This window comes from Gobius niger, assembly GCF_951799975.1.
Source record: "Gobius niger genome assembly, chromosome: 1".
Lineage (NCBI taxonomy): Eukaryota > Metazoa > Chordata > Actinopteri > Gobiiformes > Gobiidae > Gobius > Gobius niger.
In genome coordinates, this window is record NC_136852.1 from 24,791,425 (window position 1) to 24,814,947 (window position 23,523).

At 40.6% G+C, this 23,523-nt stretch overlaps 1 protein-coding gene across 2 annotated transcripts; it reads right to left on the reverse strand.

Moving 5' to 3' along the window:
* Positions 1–2,434: 2,434 nt before the first annotated feature.
* On the reverse strand, positions 2,435–22,498 carry LOC306962594 (uncharacterized protein). Of its 2 annotated transcripts, none has more exons than XM_079555775.1 (32): positions 22,387–22,498; positions 21,576–21,697; positions 21,387–21,494; positions 14,370–14,450; positions 13,003–13,099; positions 11,850–11,884; positions 11,642–11,737; positions 11,451–11,555; positions 11,089–11,214; positions 10,890–10,997; positions 10,684–10,797; positions 10,573–10,600; positions 9,817–9,890; positions 9,698–9,734; positions 9,501–9,619; positions 9,315–9,392; positions 9,117–9,206; positions 8,935–9,036; positions 8,792–8,839; positions 8,653–8,709; positions 7,859–7,939; positions 7,119–7,232; positions 6,778–6,888; positions 5,655–5,765; positions 5,314–5,424; positions 5,088–5,207; positions 4,753–4,842; positions 4,319–4,426; positions 4,192–4,251; positions 4,018–4,077; positions 3,902–3,937; positions 2,435–3,646 (listed from the first exon to the last, which is right to left on the reverse strand). In XM_079555775.1, the coding sequence occupies exons 1-32, from the start codon at positions 22,412–22,414 to the stop codon at positions 2,933–2,935; spliced, it is 3,369 nt and encodes a 1,122-aa protein (XP_079411901.1). In that variant the 5' UTR covers positions 22,415–22,498; the 3' UTR covers positions 2,435–2,932. The 2 variants fall into 2 exon arrangements, with proteins under 2 accessions (XP_079411901.1, XP_079411902.1); XM_079555776.1 differs by having other exon boundaries at positions 9,817–9,878; positions 11,636–11,737.
* Positions 22,499–23,523: the final 1,025 nt, after the last annotated feature.

Here is a 23,523-nt window from a genome sequence, read left to right on the forward strand (position 1 = left end):
AAGTGATTGATGGAAAGTAAAGAAGAGGGCAAGGTGTGTCTGACCAAAACTGAACCAACGGGTAACTCTATGATGACACAGGTCACTGCATACATCATCTAGTTGTCGGTCTTGAAAGCAGGCGTGACAGGTATGCCGCCAGTCCGGCTCCATACAGTGTACTTAAACTTACAGGTTAACTGTGACTGATAGTAAGAGACATGGGACAAAGCAGAAGGCAGCGAAACTAGTCAGCCTAATTATTGGGAGAAGGCCTACGAGTAAAACTAGCTGTATAATGTCACATACACACACAAACACACACAAAACAAAATAAAAAAGGAGATCGTCTGACTTTTGGACAAGGTTTCATCAAGTGGATGTTCCCTAATATGCATCAACAATATTACCTGAACTGGGCTTTGTATTGCTTAGGTGTATTTTTATCATAATGTGACCAAAGTGTCTGTAAAAGTACTACAACTGAGTTAATAATACAACTACGAATGTTACTGCATTCTGTACCTCGTCATCACTGGAGGAAGAGGATGATGATGAAGAGGATCCACTATGTCCTTCTTTCTTCTCTGAGTCAGATCCGTGTTTCTTGTCTTTGTCTCCGTCTTTCTTGTCTTTGTCGCCGTGTTTCTTTTCTTTTTTCTTCTTGTGTGACCCGTCGTCTTTTTTGTCTGACTTATGCTTGTCAGACTTGTCCTTATCAGACTTGTCCTTATCAGACTTATGCTTGTCAGACTTGTCCTTATCAGACTTGCCTTTATCAGACTTGCCCTTATCAGACTTGCCCTTATCAGACTTGCCTTTGTCGTCCTAAAACAACAGATTTGCCTCCAATTAATAACAATATTACAACAACTTAAATAGCGCTTTCAAAAAGGATATGCACACATTTATTGTAAAGGAGGGGAAAACTGAAAGATTTGTTCACATAGGCCTATGTTCAAAATCTCAGAGCTTTAATGCTTAATCTACCCTAAAATAATGTTATGATCACCATAAAAGTTGTCAACTTTAAAAAAAAAAATCCTGTATTGAATTAGTTTAGTACCTTGTCCTTTTTGCTCCAGGGCCAATTGATTTCATCCTTCTGTGCTTCCTCTTTCTTCACCGCCTCCTCCCCAACAGCTGCACAAAACAGAACAGGTGAGGCATTTTAAAGAGATTGACTTGTTAAAAAAAAAAAAAAAATTCAAGTCAACAAAACAATTGAATGCATTGGCTTCATGATGATCGAAACCACAGTGTTGAACTAAACGTTTTAGTATAAGTTAAGGAACGTGAGCTTACCGTCGCCTAAGTTAAACGACATAGTGTTATATCGATGTAGTGTGGCGCAGATCGAAGCAGTGAAGCGCGGATGTCGCTTTATCGAGAAGTCAACCTTCCAGACCACGCCCCTTTGACGCCCAACGAGGAAGTGCATCACCTTGATAGACCGGACTGTTTTTCTTTGCATCATAATCAGTATGAAACGAAAATTAAAATATGTAGCGTGTCTACTTTCTTCTTTTCTTAGTTAATACAATTTGAGACAGCAATCACAAAAGGCTGGCATAATAGTTTTTTTTTTTTTTTTTTTTTTGCCTTTTTTCCAGTGTTGCACTACTTTCTACTTAAAGCCACACCGCGTAGAATTTTACCCCAAAAATAAAATTGACATACAAGCTTTTATTTTATGACAGATATTTTCAGCACTGAAAAATATCTCAAACAAACATGTCATTTTGCTGTGAGCAGCCTCAGCTCTCCTAAGACATGACATAACTTTACCGGGAGTGGGTACGTCTCCAGCTCGTTTCCATGGAGATGTGACTAAAGTCAGCAGAATTTGAGGTTCAAACAGGTATGGTCCTCATCCAAATCCATTCTTTGATTACCCACTGCAGAAATAGCATTTTCTATATAGCAACAGCATAGTCCAAAATGTTACGCAGTGTGCCTTTAAAGTGCATCAGACACAATTTTTGCTATAACATAGTCAACACAATTATATTTAAGAATTGTACCCAGCTTTCTTTTGTTTGACCATTTTTGTGATGTTTATAGTTTCACTTCCTTATTGGACACGACAGGAAGTGACATAGATGAAGGCAAGCAATTTTAAACTGTTGCCGTGCCCACCATGTTAAGTCAATGGGAAATGAGCGAGTCAAGCTAATATAATTCAATGGTCAAACTGCTGGACATGGAACTTTACCTTTATCTATGTCACTTCCTGTCAGCAGCTTAAAATTTTAAATAAAAATAACTTTTCTGCCCAACATTTCTTCATTAAAGTTGCTGCTTGACTGAAATAAAATGATAATTATACAACTGATTAACTTGGAACTGATGTTATCTTTCAGTCACATTTATTAAAGCACTAAAACTAGACATATGCACTTTAAATTTTATGTGCATATTTATCTTTATACCATTTCAAGGAAAGACACCAGAATGAGATTGAGTCAATCTTTATTCCCAACAATCCACACGTCATACTGTATTTTGCACCTCATGATTTCATGTATTTCTCTGATAAATGTGCTTAAGCATCCTCATCCATCCATAGAATTCACCATTAAAAAACAACAACATCACACCGGCTTTTTAGAATGATCATTATTATCGTGAAGCAACTTTCTGATTCACCCTGTGGGGGATTTCTTGATTTAAACTCTTGGCACCTTTCCTGTTATTAATATTTATCCTTATAGGACCAGAACTATTCAAAACATTATTAACTAACTGTGAGCCTTGTATACTTCTTGCTATAATTTAACTGAAAAGGTTGCTTTGATTGAAAACAAGCGAACAAAAAAAAACAGACAGATCTTTCTTAATAGTTAGTAAAAATATTCACTGAAGTCCAAGAACAGTCACAGTAACTATATGGAGAACAGTGAATATTTCTCTACTAAACCTCTTAGTAGCATGACACCTCTTGTATTGTTAACTAATATTTTCTGTATAAGTCACTGCTGGTCAGATATCTAGGTGTGGTACTGGTGGTGGTACTGGTGGTGGTACTGGTGGTTCTTCTCGGGCTGTTCAACAGGGACTCCATGGGGCTCATAGGGCGCCTATATGGGGCAGGGGCAGGGATGGTCATGGTGGAGGTGACTGTGGTGGTGGTGGGGGGTTTGGGCATAGTGAAAGCACTGGGAGGGTCCATATTGACCACGGGTTTGGGCACAACGGAGGCACTGGGAGGGTCCATTTTGACCACAGGTTTGGGCACAACGGAGGCACTGGGAGGGTCCATTTTGACCACAGGTTTGGGCATAGTGAAGGCACTGGGAGGGTCCATTTTGACCACGGGTTTGGGCACAACGGAGGCACTGGGAGGGTCCATTTTGACCACGGGTTTGGGCACAACGGAGGCACTGGGAGGGTCCATTTTGACCACGGGTTTGGGCACAACGGAGGCACTGGGAGGGTCCATTTTGACCACAGGTTTGGGCATAGTGAAGGCACTGGGAGGGTCCATTTTGACTACGGGTTTGGAGGGCAGAGGTTTGATGGACAGGGTGCTGGCAGTAGATCCTGCAGGTTTAGAACTGATGCCGCCGCTGCTGCTGACGCTGGGGGCCGACAGATCACTGCCTCCGGGGCTCGAGGGGGATTCCAGTTTGGACTCGTCCTCTAATTTGACACTCATAGAGCTCTCCTGGAATTCACAGAATGGATTGATAAACCATTGGGGTAGCAAAGGTTACGTTCAAGCTGTCAGATTTCAGATTGGTTTGCTTCCTGACATGTTTATTCTGCACAAAGCAAGACGAGTGTCATCAAAATCACTGAAGACGCCTCGAAATGATAATCAATTGAAGCAGTACCCGACTGTCTAACTCTGGTGAATTCATCAAGTGCAGGTGTATTGACATTTTTACCATTTTACCAACAAATAATGATTAAAACTTACACTCTTCTTCTCAGAGTCACTTCCTGAACCAGAAGCCTAAGGGATAAACAGAACAAAGGACAAATCATACAGTGTTTTCATGTGATTTTAAACTTTTAAACACTAGATGTTCTGACCTTGTCCTTTTTCTTCTCTTTCTTGTTTTCCTTGTCACTGTCACTTGAACAACTTGAATCCTAGTTATTAAAGGGTCAAACATTACAGGCTTTACATCTTGTAATGATAATGTCAATACTTCATTCATGTTTCAATTTAAATACAGAATCTAATCAACTGTAAACTGTATTTACCTTCTTTTTGTCTTTCTTCTTCTTCTTTTTGTCTTTGTCGCTGCCAGATGAGTCCGAATCCTACAAAGACACATTTATTAGCATTGCCATATTGTAATATCATTGTCAAATTCTATGTATACCTTACCTTTTTCTTGTCCTTCTTTTTCTTCTTCTTCTTGTCCTTTTTCTTCTTTTTCTTCTTCTTTTCATCATCGCTAGAATCGCTTGAAGAGGATGAAGATGATGAAGAATCCTGCGAGGAAATAATCATGAATAAAATGTTGCTTGTGAATGCATGCCTAAAGCCACGCCGATTTATTCTATTATTGACTTTTGTGATTAATTTCATATTATTTACTTACTTATGTTTATAAATTAAACATTAAAAATGCTTCAAGCTATTCTGCAGGATTATTTATTGTCAGTAGAAAACCTGTCTTGCTCCAGCAGGGCAAAGTTAACAGCTGTTTTGAAGGTAGCAATGCATTATGGGAATGCAACAACTCTGGGCCAGCTTATGGCGGCTTTAAGTTTACAATTTAATGAAGAGTAAAGGCCGTCTTTAATTGTGTCCGATACCTTTTTCTTATCCTTCTTTTTCTTGTCCTTTTTCTTCTTCTTTTTCTTCTTTTCATCATCACTAGAGTCACTTGAAGATGATGAAGAATCCTACAAAGAAATGGATAAAGTAATAAACAGTATACGTGTAGGTGATATGCCGTCATTATGTGCAAGGATAATGTCTTTACAGACTGTGCAGGACAATATCCATACACACATTTATAGAATACAATATACCGTTGTCATTTGTTCATTCTATCGTCACAATCACACTATATACAACAAATCACCTAAAAACAAATCAAAACAAATAGTGTGATAAAAGCAATAATGTTGGTCTACAGTCTTGCTACCTTTTTCTTATCCTTCTTTTTCTTCTTCTTCTTATCCTTTTTCTTCTTCTTTTTCTTCTTCTCATCATCACTAGAGTCACTGGACGAGGATGAAGATGATGAAGATTCTGAAGAAGAATCCTGAACAAAATTCCACAGATGTAGTGTTTTAAAACAATGCACAATCACACAAATGCGATAGATGGCACATTAGATGTTTAGTTTTACATGGTGTAAACAAACATACATTTTTCTTATCCTTCTTTTTCTTCTTCTTCTTGTCTTTCTTCTTTTTCTTCTTCTTCTCGTCATCACTAGAGTCACTGCATGAGGATGATGAAGATTCACAAGACGAATCCTGAACAGAAACATCATCAAAGTTTAAATAAGATAAGAGAGAAGGACATTGTAGTAATATTGTTGTGATGTTAAACTTATGCCAAAAATACAGTTTTAGGAGCTTCTTTAAATAGTACTCAGGGTCATCTGTGATTTTAGAACCTTTTTAGACCGAGCTTGGCGCTGATCCACCCTGATGGTACTTTTCTTATATAATACAATAAAATTGTAGTTGGTAAACAAACATACCTTTTTCTTATCCTTCTTTTTCTTCTTCTTCTTGTCTTTCTTCTTTTTCTTCTTCTTCTCATCATCACTAGAGTCACTGGATGAGGATGATGAACATTCAGAAGACGAATCCTGAACAGAAGCATCATAAAGGTTTAAATGAAAAATGAGAGAAGGATATTGTTACAAATAATTTTCTTGTCAGCTTGTCAAACACGCAACACATTTGAAATTATTATGAAAGACTTTACTGGTAACATACGACACTTGGATTCACCAAAGTCCGAACAGGGGAGTTCTCAGAGTGGCATTTAAAAGGCATATATACTGTATTTTCCGGACTATAAGTTGCACTTTTTCTTCATAGTTTGGCTGGGGGTACGACTTATATATCAAAACATATCATTTCACACGTTTGTTAATTTCACACTAACAGCCGCTAGAGGGCGCTCTAGGCTTGTGTGTACCAGTACACTACTGCTGCTACTCCTTTACCACTGAAGATTTAAAAAACTGCAATGAGCAGCAGAAAGAAAGTTTTGAGTGAGCGAGAAACTTGTGAGGGACCTGAGAAAAGCAGAGGTTATTCTTACTGCAATGAAGAAAACAAAAAAAGCTAATCGCGGGCTAAAAGCTCGATGGGCACAGCGAGAGGAACGAGTTGGCAAATGAGAGCTTGAACAACGTGCTGCCGGGAGAGGCTTGTAAACGGTTACGCAGTTACGCCTCTATGCCCAGGTCGTTGCCAAGGCTGGTGCGACGTATACTCCGGAGCGACTTATATATGTTTTTTTCTTCTTCATTATGCATTTTTTGGCTGGTGCAACTTATAGTCTGGAAATGACGGTAAATCTTTACATTCAATTTCTCATGAGAGCATCAAAAGTGCAAGCATCTTGTATGTTCTGAACACATATGGAATCTTCTGACAAGTATGTTCACTTAGGCATAAAGTGTATGGCATCGACAGCAGATATTTGGTTTTATTGCCCAAACCATGTGGTACTCGACATCCTGGGTGTGAAAAGACCTCGTTTAATGGAGATGGTTCCAGGAGCACAAAAAATGAGCCGCATCGCTTATATTTCAAAACTAAAATCAGTGTAAACGATATTCTACAGCTACACATTTCAGATCTATTCACCTTTTTCTTATCCTTCTTTTTCTTCTTCTTCTTGTCCTTCTTCTTTTTCTTCTTCTTCTCGTCATCACTAGAGTCACTGCATGAGGATGATGAAGATTCACAAGACGAATCCTGAACAGAAACATCATCAAAGTTTAAATAAGATAAGAGAGAAGGACATTGTAGTAATATTGTTGTGATGTTAAACTTATGCCAAAAATACAGTTTTAGGAGCTTCTTTAAATGGTACTCAGGGTCATCTGTGATTTTAGAACCTTTTTATACCGAGTTTGGTGCTGATCTACCTTGATGGTACTTTTCTTATATAATACAATAAAATTGTAGTTGGTAAACAAACATACCTTTTTCTTATCCTTCTTTTTCTTCTTCTTCTTGTCTTTCTTCTTTTTTTTCTTCTTCTTCTCATCATCACTAGAGTCACTGGATGAGGATGATGAACATTCAGAAGACGAATCCTGAACAGAAGCATCATAAAGGTTTAAATGAAAAATGAGAGAAGGATATTGTTACAAATAATTTTCTTGTCAGCTTGTCATACATTTAAAATTATTATGAAAGACTTTACTGGTAACATACGACACTTGGATTCACCAAAGTCCGAACAGGGGAGTTCTCAGAGTTGCATTTAAAAGGCATATATACTGTATTTTCCGGACTATAAGTTGCACTTTTTCTTCATAGTTTGGCTGGGGGTACGACTTATATATCAAAACATATAATTTCACACGTTTGTTAATTTCACACAAACAATAGAGGGCGCTCTAGGCTTGTGTGTACCAGTACACTACTGCTGCTACTCCTTTACCACTGAAGATTTAAAAAACTGCAATGAGCAGCAGAAAGAAAGTTTGGAGTGAGCGAGAAACTTGTGAGGTGTGCTTTGACATGAAGGAATAAAAGCTATATCCATTGTACTTTTAGTTATATCCCAAATGTTTGAACCCTCTGTTTTAGTTGCATTAAAATGAACTAAAATGATGAGAATCTCCATGAAACTTTGATGCACCCCACTGTTTAGTAACTATGTCCATCTTCTATCATTGTGTTGTAAAGGACCATTCACAGATACAAAATATTTTACCTTTTTCTTGTCCTTCTTCTTCTTCTTCTTCTTCTTTTTCTCATCATCACTGGAGTCACCAGATGAGGAACATGAAGAATCCTGCACAGAAGGTCATTTCTAAATATATGTTGTAATATCTAAACTCACATGTCGTCAGTGGGCCTTGTAACTATACAGCTTATATTTTTGCCAATATCCAGAGCTGACGCTCGCCTTTCTGGGGCCCGAAGCAAAAGTCCACTCAGGGCCCCTGCAATGAGCATCGGAAAGCTAATCGACGAAGAGCAAATCCATTTATGGTCAAAAGAGTTGAGAGTGAGAACCACTAACCATTTGCCCCTGTCAGACTGGTGTTTATTTTTTTCCCCACTTTTTAAAATGATATTAGGTAAATGATCACATTCTCTGACCTCCTGTCCCTGACCCACAGTTTGGGAACCGCTGATTTAAACTAGCTGAAACCTGCACCTGACTGGGTGTTTCCATCTTACCACTGAGAATTAGTCTGACGGTAATTTGTATTAGACCATGCACATTCAGAGAACTGAGATGCAGTTACTGAAAGTAACTTGCTGCGCCCATGAGAGCCACTAGATTCAGCTGCCTTTTGAGACAAATACAACAGCTTTGCTCTTTTCTATCCACCAAACCACTGTCCTGATATGAGTAGGCCGAGAGTGAGAGAGTGCTATCAGTGCCTGTCGTTGTAACAACGCATTGATTAACAAGCGAAACAACACCAGAATTTGACTGAGATACGAGGCCTTTGCATCATCTGTGTATAGGAAAAAACGACTCTGCCAATAACTAACCTTTTTCTTGTCCTTTTTCTTCTTCTTTTTCTTATCTTTCTTCTTTTTCTTCTTCTTCTGTAATAAAAAAAACAATATTGTTCAAGTTTAACTTTAAGACAAAACATGCATTGCCACACAATTGGTAAGAAGAGCCTACCTTGTCATCGTCACTGTCACTGTCACTGTCAGACGAGGAGCTGGAGTCCTGTAAACAATATAGTTGTTTAGATCAGGGACACAGAAACACATGCGTTTATGTACTATTGATGTAATAATAGTAAGCTAGACATGCTTTGATACCTTCTTTACTTTCTTCTTCTTTTTCTTCTTCTTTTTCTTCTTGTCATCCTCGCTGTCCGATGAAGAAGATGACGATGAAGAAGAAGAAGAGCTGGAGGAGGCCTGTGGTTCAAGCAAAGAACCCGTTTCAAGTTGTGAAAGCAAAGGAGCAGGGTTCACTGACTGGAAATGTGTCTATTTACCTTCTTTTTCTTCTTCTTTTTCTTCTTCTTCTTCTTCTTTTTCTTGTCTTTGTCATCCTCATCATCGCTGTCAGAACCAGAGCCAGAGTCCTACAGGGAAAGCAAACATGATAAACTATCAACTTTTAGTGGAGTGATCTTTGACCACGGGTTTCTTTACTTTTAATCAAGTCACAAAATGTATGTGTCACCACTGACCTTTTTCTTCTTCTTCTTCTTCTTCTTTTTCTTGTCTTTGTCGTCCTCATCATCGCTGTCAGAACCAGAGCCAGAGTCCTACAGGGAAAGCAAACATGATAAACTATCAACTTTTACTGGAGTGATCTTTGAGCACAGGTTTCTTTACTTTTAATCAAGTCACAAAATGTATGTGTCACCACTGACCTTTTTCTCCTTCTTCTTCTTCAACTTCTTCTTCTTGTCTTCGTCGGGGCTTCCTCCCTCGCCCTCGTCATCTGTGAGGTTGCCCTCCTCGATGACGCAAGTGAAGGACATGGCACGATCTGCAAATCATCGCAAATCATTATTAACAAACACAATAACACATTTCTACAAACGTTGTTGATTTGTAGTCCACATACCAGCCAATCCAGAGGCCGATTCCAATTCTCCAGCATCCTGTGAGGAGGCAGACAGACTCAGTACCTTCTGTAGCAAAGGGGCATGTGCTACATTAAGCTAAAATGTGAATGAGTTTTACCTTTTCAATAACTTCATACATATATTTATCTGCTTCACTGCTCGGTCCTGGAGTCTCGCCATCTGAACAACATACTTAAATATCCATCGAGCTTTATTAATAACCTCTTAAAGATGCACTATCCAACTTTATATGTGGGAAAGAAAACTTAATATTTGTGCATATTTGACTTTTTAGTGACTCAGTGGCGTCATGGGTGCAGCATGGCACCTTTGATTTCCGTCTATGAAGCTAAAGGATCAAATGTTTTTAGGGGTTCGTACCAGAAACGGTCAAGAAACCCCAAAACGATTGATTCTGGAGCATCATAGAGGCCAATGTGAGGGAAAGCAAAGGTGCCATGCTGCACCCATAAAGTCACTGAGTCACTGAAAAGTCAAATATGCACAAATATATATTTTTTCCCCCCACATATAAAGTTACATAGTGCACCTTTAAGTTAACCCCCACTTTAACTGAGTGTATTTTCTCCAGTTCAGCTTTACCCAAATCCAAAAGGTTTATAAGCCTATAAGCCAGTGCAACGCCTCATTTGGGGGGGGGGGGGGATTTTATCACGCTTTCACCACGTTTTTGTGACTCTTTTGTTGCTTTTTTTTGGCTTTTTTGTTGCTGTTTTGGCACTTTTTCAACAAGCTTTCAGATCGGTTCAGGTGGGGATTAAGAGGTTAACTCTCCAAATGTTTGCTTTGCTGTTTGATTATGACTAAAACTAACTTGACTTTTTTATATAAATAAATAAAATAATTAAATCACCAGATAGAATGGGTGTTGTCTCTTCATCCTGAAATACACAATAACTTGAGTTGCAGTGTTAAGAAATAATGATATTAACATTACGTACACTGCAAAGATACACACACTTACCTTTTTCTTATCTTTCTTTTTCTTGTCTTTCTTGTCCTTCTTCTTTTTCTTCTTGTCTTTCTCACTGTCAGATGATGAGGATGATGATGAAGACGAAGACGAAGAACAAGAGTCCTGGAAATATGAACCGCACATTTATTTTTACAAATCAATTTTTTTTTCTATTTTTTTTTACATAACAGATATAAACGGAAAACTTCATTGACCTTTTTCTTGTCCTTCTTTTTCTTCTTCTTCTTGTCCTTTTTCTTCTTTTTCTTCTTGTCCTTTTCACTGTCGGATGATGAGGATGATGAAGACGAGGAACTCGAGTCCTGGAAATATGAATTGCACATTTCAGTTTTTTTTTACAAATCGACTGTTTGTTTGTTTGTTTTTGCTATAAAGGATATAAACTTTATTGACCTTTTTCTTGTCCTTCTTTTTCTTCTTCTTCTTGTCCTTTTTCTTCTTCTTCTTTTTCTTGTCGTCGTCGCTGTCTGAGGAGGAGGAGGAGCAGGATGAAGAAGCACCAGAGGAAGACGAAGAGTCCTGGGGGGGGGGAATAAAAAAACACAATAAGCAATAGACACACAACAAAATCTTGAAAGAGCCCACAACATTTTGCACCACCATTGACAAGCTTAATTAAGAGATTTAACTATTGTTTATAGTTTAAATATGACTATTCGACTTCAAAATAGTCAAAGAAAATGGGAAAAGAGTACACATACAAAGGAAACTCTTCTAACAACGTTCCCCGTTAAAACAAGAGCTTAAAATCTTACCTTCTTTTTCTTCTTCTTCTTCTTCTTCTTCTTCTTCTTCTTCTTGTCGTCCTCACTGTCGGACGAACTGTCAGACGATGAAGATGAGGAGGAGCTAGAGGAATCCTGGAAGAAATAATTTGAATGCATTTGACATCAGACGGGAATGCTGATGCTATCACAAAACTACTACTACTGCAACTAACACACACCTTTTTCTTCTTCTTCTTTTTGTCTTTTTTCTTCTTATCTTTCTTTTTCTTATCCTTCTTTTTCTTCTTCTTCTTCTCAGTTTTATCGTCGGGGTCCTAAAGCGGGGACGGGCGTTTTGTATTTCATCCAAAGTTGGGATTTATTGTTCTACACACACACACACACACACACACACACACACACACACATCAGGCTTGAGCGACTCACCTTTAGGCCGTCTTCACACTGCACTATCCTCTCTCCTGGAAGCAAAATGTCGAAAATGCATTGAAAACAACATATTTCAAGTGGTTATAGGATTATATCAGTTGGAGTGAAAGTTGTGTGTGGAAAGATGTAAAAAAAAAAAAAAAGAATCTTTGGCAACACAGAAAGAGCATCACCCACAAACCACAACCTTTTTTTGGCAGAGGCGGAGAGTACTTTCTCTTAAGTGTTGAAAGTATTAAAGGAATAGGCCACCGTTTTTACATACTGAGATATGTTCTTACCTTAGCTTTGACAAGTTCTTTAGGACCTGTCTGGTCTTCACCCGTGCCTTCAGTCACGTAAACACAGCGCAGACGGCGTTAGCATTTAGCCTCTCCCTCTCTCCACTATAGCTCCAAAACAGGTCAAGATAGAAGCTACTAAGCTCTTCCACGTTTTCCCTATTTAAATATCAATCAAATCAATCAAAACTTTATTTATAAAGCGCTTTTCCTACAAGGTTGTAACACAAAGTGCTTTACAGATTAAAAGCAGTTCCCGCCCACCCAACCACCCACTCTTCCAAACAGACAACACTGCTCACCCCACCCCCCTCCCCATAGCCACACACACACACGCAGCCACACACACACACACACGATGAGATAATGGACGTGGTTACGTGAAGTGTTACACAACAAAGTATAATTACACAAAATTAAACAATGTGGATTTTCTAAGCGGATAAAAGGGGAACTATAATGTAAGGCATAATAATACCAGGAGTAGTTCGAAATCCGCGCAGTAATCTTCACTGTGAGGATGCCAAACTACTCCTAGTATTATTACGCCTTACAATATAGTTCCCCCTTTTATCCGCTTAGAAAATCCACATTGTTTAATTTTGTGTAATTATACTTTGTAGTGGAACACTTCACGTAACCATATTTAAATAGGGAAAACGTGGAAGAGCTTGGTAGCTTCTATCTTGACCTGTTTTGCAGCTATAGTGGAGAGGGGGAGAGGCTAAATGTTAATGCCGTCTGCGCTGTGTTTACGTGACTGAAGGCACGGGGGAAGATCAGACAGGTCCTAAAGAACTCGTCAAAGCTAAGGTAAGAACATATCTCAGTGTGTAAAAACGGTGGCCTATTCCTTTAAGACTCCTCACCGTCTTCGGTTATGATGACAGTCTTCCAAACAGATTCCGGGCCGGAGTCTTTCTTCTTATCCTTGTCCTTCTTTTTCTTTTTCTTCTTCTTGTCATCCTGCAACGGGACATTAAATGAAGATGTAGCGTAAAAACCAGGAAGACTTTATTTCTCAGATTTGGCCACATGTTGCAGTAAACAAATATGGACCAATACCTTTGCGTGTAACAAAAAAATAACAACTAGCATCTACTAAATTACACAGAAGTTCATCTTGTATCTAATGAATTCCACTATGCTATCGAGTATGAGAGGAATGCTTTGACGCTCTTTTTTTTTTTAGACCTGCCTATGTTACGAGGCAGTCATGCACAAACCTGCACACGCCTGCACACGCCTGACGACATACTAACTCACTGCGAGGTTTATTGTCTTGACTTGCTGATAAAATACGTGTGTGAAATGTTGTAAAATTGGGCGTGTGTCTCTGATATCGTGAATAGTGAATAGTTCCCTCCATTATGACACAGTCTAAACATTGCCCAGGAATGCTTCTCAAAAGGCAGGTCCTGTCGGTTACATATGGTGAAAAATATAAAAGGCCGTGACACTGCGTTTATCTTGGGGACTAGCCTGTGCTATGTCACCTGTTTTACCTGAATGTCCTGATGAGTCACACTGAGGAGTTCAGATGGTAACAGGTGCTACTTTCAATGTGGCAGTTGACTAGAATTTATGACTAGTTTTTATGCTCTGGACTGCCTTTGAATAGCCTAACAGGTTAGTCCAAAGCATTCAGGACACACAGTGACAATTTGCTGTGACTAAAGTGATTTTTTTTTTAGCAAGATTTAAAGTGCATTCTGTACAACAATAGAAGAAAGGCCATTAGGAGTGGCCATAGCAAGAACTGTGTGGCATTAACTGATTCTGCACTGCTTACAATGCAAAACCAACATGCAGACACTCCTTGTGTTTTTCTTGGAGACAGGAACACAGGTGTAACATGTCGAAACTTTGAATTAGAACTGCTTGGTGTGAGAAGGCAATTTAGAGATGGTGCTACTTCACTAAAGCAGAGTTCCTATTTTATTTTGAGAATCTATAACCTTTGCAGAATAAATGAAAAGGTAGGAGCTGTCCTGAACGGTCAAAATATTGTGCATAGTAGTCCATCCGTAATAACATAGAAAATATAATAGTACAGATACTAAATGTTGGAGCAGGAGTATTAAGAGAAGTTAGTCTTTGTATTTGCCGAAATTCAATACATTTCTTTAGATTTCTCTCGTAATAGTTCTTAGATAGAACTATAGATAGATAGATAACAGATCTTCTAGCTTATGTCATTTTATTCAACTTAAGTATAGGTTAAGTCAAAACCCACCTCACTGTCAGAGTCGCTGTCAGAGGAGCTACTGGAGGAAGAGGATGAGGATGAAGAGGAGGAGGAAGATGAACTTGAGTCCTATTGAAACAAACCAAACAAACCAAGGCAGGGAATTATTTGTTATGCACACATTAAAACTGGCATTTGTGCTTGTAGTTGTGTGTTAAAAGTGAAAAAAAAAAATACAGTTTAACAAATGAGCCATACTTTCGGAATTAAAAACTATGCAGTAATCGTGGTGGGCGGGGCTACTCAAACACTTGTCAAGTGTTTCAGAGGGAGGAACACACACACACCCAATCCAGAAATGTTTCAATCAAACCAACTCATATACTTGAGCCTGATCTTTCCTGAACATAACGTGCTGAACTTTACCCACTGATCATTTGAATGGAGCATAAAACACCTTGTGACTCATATATTTCTCTATACATTATATAACTGCTAGTTTAGTATGTGTGTTTGAATCTAATAGCAGCAGTGAAATAGGTGAGGACAGAGCATTAAACTGAAGGATTATTTGACTTGATTTTTAAATAAAAAAGATTTGCCCATTACATGAATCAAATATTATTTGTGTAATGTCCCATTAATTTGTAATAATAAATGTAATGATATTATTAAATCAATTTTAAGAAGAATTAAAGCCGCAAGCGGCATCGAACGGCCCTCGCGGGCCGTGCCTCCTTTAGCGCCTCTATTGCCGCGTCTATGTAACCGTACCAAGGGCGCCACACTGCATTTTATTGCCCTGATGTGCCATTAATCTTTGTCAGTAAACATCAGAGCTACATTTTTAGCCTCTCCATGTAAGCAATGGCTCAAGCCTGCAGAGGGCGCTAGCGCGCCCGTAATCTTTTTAATTTCACAACTGGCATCAGATGACCCTAACGGGCCGTATTTCCATGACCACTGTCCACAAGCTCCTGACAGGGGGCGCTAACGCGCTGTAATGTTGTATAATGTGAGATGTATGTGTCAGCCCCATTGGATAACATGGGGGGCCCCGGGGGTCACCATGGCAACACCGTACAAAATACGATATGGGTGTCATTGGCTTTTTGGATCGGGACGCCATCAACTATTTTTGTACCGAATTTCATCCATTTCCGACAAACTAATTTTTTTCCCATAATGCATTTTTTCTTCTGCACCTGGAGGGGGCGCTATCGCGCCCAATGGCACTTTTTCCACATTTGTTGCGTCCAGGGGTGAAAGGTCAACAAAATGTATATTTCCGATTTTTAATCGGAGTTTGTTTGTGCGAATGGGAGCGATTTTTAGTTTTTGATGAATCGCAAAATACTTCGGAAAGATTGCGGCTTCGCCGCAAACGAACCATAAAACTTAGCCAAAAAATTTGGATAACTTTTGATGCCCCACATCTGGAGATGAGCTGGAGCGATTTTGAGCTCATTTGGTGAAACGCCCTAGGAGGAGTTCGTTAAAATGCGACGTCAGCGAAAACGCTGACTCAGCATTCTCAGGACTTCCTGTCAAAATGGCGGACTTCCGGTTTGTCAGGGGGCGTGGCCACAATAATATTTTTTTTTTGTCGTCACATGACGAATGTCTGGACCGAATCTCGTCGCTCTACGACAAAGTTTACTTCGGCCCCTCCCCCATTGGCGCAATGTATTTTGATTTTTGTAGGTGGCGCTGTCGCGCCATTTTTTTTCCCCCCAATATGAAACACACATTTAAATTAATTTTTCACCGGACCTGAATTTTGGGCAAAGTTTGGTGAGTTTTCGACAATGTTCAGGGGGTCAAATTCCTGCTCAAAGAGCAGAAGAAGAAGAAAGAAAGAATAATTAAAGCCGCAAGCGGCATCGAACGGCCCTCGCGGGCCGTGCCTCCTTTAGCGCCTCTATATAACCGTACCTAAGGTGCCAGCGTGAACGAACTGCATTTTATTGTCCTGATGTGCCATTAATCTTTGTGCGCAAACATCTCAGCTACATTTTTAGCCTCTCCATGTGAACAATGGCTCCAGCCTGCAGAGGGCGCTAGCGCGCCCGTAATCTTTTTAATTTCACAATTAGCATCAGACGCCCCTGACGGGCCGTACTTCCATGTCCACTGTCCACAAGCTCCTGACAGGGGGCGCTAACGCGCTGTAATGTTGCATAAGGGGACATTTATGTGTCAGCCCCATTACAATAACATGGGGGGCCCCGGACGTCACCATGGCAACACCGTACAAAGTACGATATGGGTCCCATTGGCTTTTTGGATCGGGACGCCATCAACTATTTTTGTACCGAATTTCATCCATTTCCGACAAACTAATTTTTTTCCCATAATGCAATTTTTCTTCTGCACCTGGAGGGGGCGCTATCGCGCCCAGTGTCACTTTTTCACATTTGTTGTGTCCAGGGGTGAAAGGTCAAAAAAATGTATATTTCCGATTTTTAATCGGAGCTTGTTTCCGCAAATGGGAGCAATTTATAGTTTCTGATGAATCGCAAAATACTTCGTAAAGATTGCGGCTTCGCCGCAAACAAACCGTAAAACTTAGCCAAAAAATGTGGATAACTTTTGATGCCCCACATCTCGAGATGAGCTGGAGCGATTTTGAGCTCATTTGGTGTAACGCCCTAGGAGGAGTTCGTTAAAATGCGACGTCAGCGAAAACGCTGACTCAGCATTCTCCGGACTTCCTGTCAAAATTGCGGACTTCCGGTTTGTCAGGGGGCGTGGCCACAATAATATGTTTTGTTTGTCGTCACATGACGAATGTCTGTACCGAATTTCGTCGCTCTACGACAAAGTTGACGTTGGCCCCGCCTCCATCGACGCAATGTATTTTGATTCACCATGGCAACACCGTACAAAATACGATATGGGTCTCATTGGCTTTTTGGATCGGGACGCCGTCAACTATTTTTATACCGAATTTCATCCATTTCCGACAAACAAATTTTTTTCCCATAATGCATTTTTTCGTCTGCACCTGGAGGGGGCGCTATCGCGCCCAATGTCACTTTTTCACATTTGTTGTGTCCAGGGGTGAAAGGTCAATAAAATGTATATTTCCGATTTTTAATCGGAGTTTGTTTGTGCGAATGGGAGCGATTTTCAGTTTTTGATGAATTGCAAAATACTTCGTAAAGATTGCGGCTTCGCCGCAAACAAACTGTAAAACTTAGCCAAAAAATTTGGATAACTTTTGATGGCCCACATCTCGAGATGAGCTGGAGCGATTTTGAGCTCATTTGGTGAAACGCCCTAGGAGGAGTTCGTTAAAATGCGACGTCAGCGAAAACGCTGACTCAGCATTCTCAGGACTTCCTGTCAAAATGGCGGACTTCCGGTTTGTCAGGGGGCGTGGCCACAATAATATTTTTTTTTTGTCGTCACATGACGAATGTCTGTACCGAATCTCGTCGCTCTACGACAAAGTTTACTTCGGCCCCTCCCCCATTGGCGTAATGTATTTTGACTTTTGTAGGTGGCGCTGTCGCGCCATTTTTTTTTTCCCCAATATGAAACACACATTTTAATTAATTTTTCACCGGACCTGAATTTTGGGAAAAGTTTGGTGAGTTTTCGACTATGTTCAGGGGGTCAAATTCCTGCTCAAAGAGCAGAAGAAAGAAAGAAGAAGAAAGAAAGAAAGAATAATAATATTTTTTACAAAAACAATATCGTCGCTTTCGCGACGATATCATATTATACATTTTTGGAAAGCTTTCAACGATCCGCACGCATCTGTGGGGGTCCTGGGTGGATGACGAGCGCTTCGCGCTCGTCATCCACTATATACCCCCATTCACACTATATACCCCCATTCATTTTAATGCAATAATAAGTATAAAGGGCCCACACCTCCGGTGTGGGCTGTCACTGTTTTACATGGTGAGTTTACGGCTGACATGGGGACAGCGCTTCGCGCTGTTTTTGTGCGCTCCGCGCACTTAGGTTCAGTGCGCTGCGCGCACTGCGCTGTGATTGCGATTACAATAGGCCCTTGCGACGGCAGGCCGCTCGGGCCTAATTAAAGCCGCAAGCGGCATCGAACGGCCCTCGCGGGCCGTGCCTCGTTTAGCGCCTCTATTGCCGCGTCTATGTAACCCTACCAAGGGTGCCACACTGCATTTTATTGCCCTGATGTGCCATTAATCGTTGTCAGTAAACATCAAAACAAAATTTTTAGCCTCTCAATGTGAATAATGGCTCCAGCCTGCAGAGGGCGCTAGCGCGCCCATAAACTTTCTAATTTCACAATTAGCATCAGACGGCCCTGACGGGCCGTATTTCAATGACCACTGTCCACACGCTCCTGACAGGGGGCGCTAACGCGCTGTAATGTTGCATAATGTGAGATTCATGTGTCAGCCCCATTACAATAACATGGGGAGCCCCGGGCGTCACCATGGCAACACCGTACAAAATACGATATGGGTCTCATTGGCTTTTTGGATCGGGACGCCATCAACTATTTTTGTGCCAAATTTCATCCATTTCTGAGAAACTAAGTTTTTTCCCATAATGCATTTTTTCTTCTGCACCTGGAGGGGGCGCTATCGCGCCCAATGTCACTTTGTTGCATTTGTTTTGTCCAGGGGTGAAAGGTCAATAAAATGTATATTTCCGATTTTTAATCAGAGTTTGTTTGTGCGAATGGGAGCGATTTTTAGTTTTTGATGAATCGCAAAATACTTCGGAAAGATTGCGGCTTCGCCGCAAACAAACCGTAAAACTTAGCCAAAAAATGTGGATAACTTTTGATGCCCCACATCTCGAGATGAGCTGGAGCGATTTTGAGCTCATTTGGTGAAACGCTCTAGGAGGAGTTTGTTAAAATGCGACATCAGCGAAAACGCTGACTCAGCATTTTCCAGATTCCTGTCAAAATGGCGGACTTCCGGTTTGTCAGGGGACGTGGCCACAATAATATTTTTTGTTTGTCGTCACATGACGAATATCTGTACCGAATCTCGTCGCTCTACAACAAAGTTGACGTTGGCCCAGATTGGTCCCGCCTCCATAGACGCAATGTATTTTGATTCACCATGGCAACACCGTACAAAATACGATATGGGTCTCATTGGCTTTTTGGATCGGGACACCATCAACTATTTTTGTACCGAATTTCATCCATTTCCGACAAACTAATTTTTTTCCCATAATGCATTTTTTCTTCTGCACCTGGAGGGGGCGCTATCGCGCCCAATGTTACTTTTACACATTTGTTGTGTCCAGGGGTGAAAGATCAATAAAATGTATATTTCCGATTTTTAATCGGAGTTTGATTGTGCGAATGGGAGCGATTTTTAGTTTTTGATGAATCGCAAAATACTTCGGAAAGATTGCGGCTTCGCCGCAAACAAACCGTAAAACATAGCCAAAAAATTTGGATAACTTTTGATGTCCCACATCTCGAGATGAGCTGGAGCGATTTTGAGCTCATTTGGTGAAACGCCCTAGGAGGAGTTCGTTAAAATGCGACGTCAGCGAAAACGCTGACTCAGCAATCTCCGGGCTTCCTGTCAATATGGCGGACTTCCGGTTTGTCAGGGGGCGTGGCCACAATAATATTTTTTTTTTTTCGTCACATGACGAATATCTGTACCGAATCTCGTCGCTCTACGACAAAGTTTACTTCGGCCCCTCCCCCATTGGCGCAATGTATTTTGATTTTTGTAGGTGGCGCTGTCGCGCCATTTTTTTTCCCCCCAATATGAAACACACATTTTAATTAATTTTTCGCCGGACCTGAATTTTGGGCAAAGTTTGGTGAGTTTTCGACAATGTTCAGGGGGTCAAATTCCTGCTCAAAGAGTAGAAGAAGAAGAAGAAAGAAAGAAAGAATAATAATATTTCCGAGAAAAACAATATAGTCGCTTTCGCGACAATGTTATATTATACATTTTTGGAAAGCTTTCAACGATCCGCACGCACCCGTGGGGTTCCTGGGTGGATGACGAGCGCTTCGCGCTCGTCATCCACTATATACCCCCATTCACACTATATACCCCCATTCATTTTAATGCAATAATAAGTATAAAGGCCCCACACCTTCGGTGTGGGCTGTCACTGTTTTACATGGTGAGTTTACGGTTGACATGGGGACAGCGCTTCGCGCTGTTTTTGTGCGCTCCGCGCACTTAGGTTCAGTGCGCTGCGCGCACTGCGCTGTGATTACGATTACAATAGGCCCTTGCGACGGCAGGCCGCTCGGGCCTAATAATAATATTTTTTACAAAAACAATATCGTCGCTTTCGCGACGATATCATAATATACATTTTTGGAAAGCTTTCAACGAACCGCACGCACCCGTGGGGGTCCTGGGTGGATGACGAGCGCTTCGCGCTCGTCATCCACTATATACCCCCATTCACACTATATACCCCCATTCATTTTAATGCAATAATAAGTATAAAGGGCCCACACCTCCGGTGTGGGCTGTCACTGTTTTACACGGTGAGTTTACGGTTGACATGGGGACAGCGCTTCGCGCTGTTTTTGTGCGCTCCGCGCACTTAGGTTCAGTGCGCTGCGCGCACTGCGCTGTGATTACGATTACAATAGGCCCTTGCGACGGCAGGCCGCTCGGGCCTAATAAACAACTAAGCAATAACATGAAGACATAAACATTATTATGGTACTTTTGTGAACTACCCTGTACTGTCTATTTGTAAAACAATAACTTGCATCAAATTAATGTCAGAAAGTACTAATCCAACAAGCAAAGTAGTCACAAACAATAGACCTATGACCTATGACACAGCCTGAAAAGCACCTTGTAACTTGGCCTTTCCCCTCAGGTCAAGCATCTGCATAGAGCATGTATACTTTGAATACTGACTTACACAGGAATATAAGCTTATTCTTCTTGACCCACCTCTCTACTTATCTTCGGGACTGGCACAACCATTAGTACTATTAGAGTAGTAACTAGTTGAATACTTTTGGGGCAAGTATGAGAATACTACTAGAAATAATAGAAAAGGTCATATTGACAGTGTTAGTAGAAGTCTATTTCATACATCTAATTACGTGCATACCTTCTTCTTTTTCTTCTTTTTCAGTTTTTTCTTCTTCTCTTTCTTTCCTATGCCTTCATCCTCGCTGTCAGAAGAGTCCGGAGAGCTGTCGGCCGAGTAAATTCTCTGCTAGAAAAGGCAATGCTCAATTAATAAGTGTTTAATGCTTACAATATGCTGAATCAAAATGGGGTATTTCTGTATGCTGACCTCTCTATCTCCACTTCCTGTTATGGGGCACAGCGGCTCATCTCCGGTCTCTGTCTGTGGCTGCACTCCCCCAGCGCTCGGGACGACAGGGGGCTGTTCCACCACAGCACTCTCACCTCCACCTGTGGAAGGCATGATAGACAGACACTTAGGCTACATTTTCACTCCTGCAGAAAGTTTCATTCCACAAAACGGGGGAGTCATTTTTTTTTAACACTGTCAACATTTCCAAAGCAATGCCATTATTAGGGACTTGGCACATTTCCACTTTGCAAGTATTTTGCAAAGTGTTATAATAACTACCACTATTGCAAGCCTACTACTAGCACTACTACTATACCACTAACACACCTAATACAGTGTCACGCCTGCACTCTCACCTCCACCTTTCCCAAAATATTCTTCAGTTGTATTACATTTCAGGATCAAAAGGTATCTAAAGGAAAGACCTATAAATAGTTGGCATGACATTGCAGGAACAAGTAATAATTGTGACAGCCACATGACAACTTCCTCAAATGGGAAAAGGTTCAGGCAACATCAATGGTGCGTAAATAGCAATAACTATAGTGGCATTGTTAACACCCATAGATAAGAGCATGTCAATTCTAAAATGATGTCTAAACACAGAGAATCCTCAATAGACCTGTAACCTAATACATAGGTTGTCAGTCTAAGTTACCAATAGGAATGCTCAGAAGGAAGAGATTGTATAGACTTAAAGCAAGTAGAGAGCTCAGGTTCAGCGGAATGTGATTTACTCAAAGTCTGTTATACAAAATAATATGAATAATAATAGAATAAAACAAACCTTCTTTGGGGAGGGTGGCGACCTCCATGATCCAGAATGCGCCACTTCAATCTCCACCTGAGCGTTTTTAAGGTGTGTGCGCAGAGGGTAAGACAGAGGGGAGTGTCCACAGAGCAAACAGTAAAGAGACAGTCATTTCACACGCACAGTCTTGCCAAAAGTAAAATGAGAGAAAGTTTTTGCAGAGTGTCTAACAATTAAGTTTTCATAGTAAGCCACTTCATTCATCGAATCAACAATGAATTGGTTCAAAGGTTTTTCTAGGCACAAAAGTAGGATCAAAATTATGCTTTTTTCAATCACATAGCACCAGTCTATAGCACACTACAATGATGACCAAACCTTCTGTTGGTCTGTAAATGCAGTAAATTAGAATAACTGCCTTGTATAAAATTGCTCTCTCAAAATGGCTGTAGTGAATGTCTTGAAATAGGCCTCTGTCTCTTTAAGAAGCTCTGACCCTTTCCGACACGCCCCCTTCCACACGCTGTCTGTGGCATCAGTGGGGAGGGGGTTCTGCTGAGGAGCAGTGGTTGGTTACTCGGCTGGTGACGAAAGCTCGGAGGCGTCTCCAGGAGGTGGGGGCGTTCCTAGGAGGACTCAGGCAAACCTATCCCTAAAATGGCCGCCATCAGAGTTTTTACAGATTACTCAAAAATACGTGAATGTGCCAAGGCAACACTTCAGGCATGTTTTTAATGAGGGAGTGACATAATAACATGATGTAAAGCAGGGGTGGCCAACCAGTCGGAGACCAAGAGCCGAAATTTTTTAACCATGATCCTGTGAAGAGCCACAAAGGCACCGACCATTAGCGAGATCCCGGGGCGGTAGTTTATTGTGATTAAATAGAATGTGACCGTTTTATTTAATCACAATAAACTATAACTTTATGCCTTTTTCTTTTTTTTTTTTAAATAATTGTGTTAGATTGAATGGTTTTACTCCTCAACAAGATTGAAATACATGTATATTAAATGACATTTTGTGTTTCCTGTTCTGACTGAGACAGAATTAGATTATTATTATTATTATTATTTTTTTTTTTAATGCTGGGGTGTGTTTGTATGTGGGGCCCTGCCCACTGAGCCCCCTTCTCTGATTCGCCCCTGGCCTGTGCGCTCAGTGCCTGCAGCT

Coding starts and splice junctions, on each gene's coding strand:
- LOC306962594 (XM_079555775.1), bottom strand. CDS start 22,414: ATGGAGGTCGCCACCCTCCCCAAAGAAG. Junction 6,889..7,118: donor AAAAGAAGGATAAGAAAAAG/GTATGTTTGTTT, acceptor GTTTCTGTTCAG/GATTCGTCTTGTGAATCTTC. Junction 5,425..5,654: donor AAAAGAAGGATAAGAAAAAG/GTATGTTTGTTT, acceptor GTTTCTGTTCAG/GATTCGTCTTGTGAATCTTC.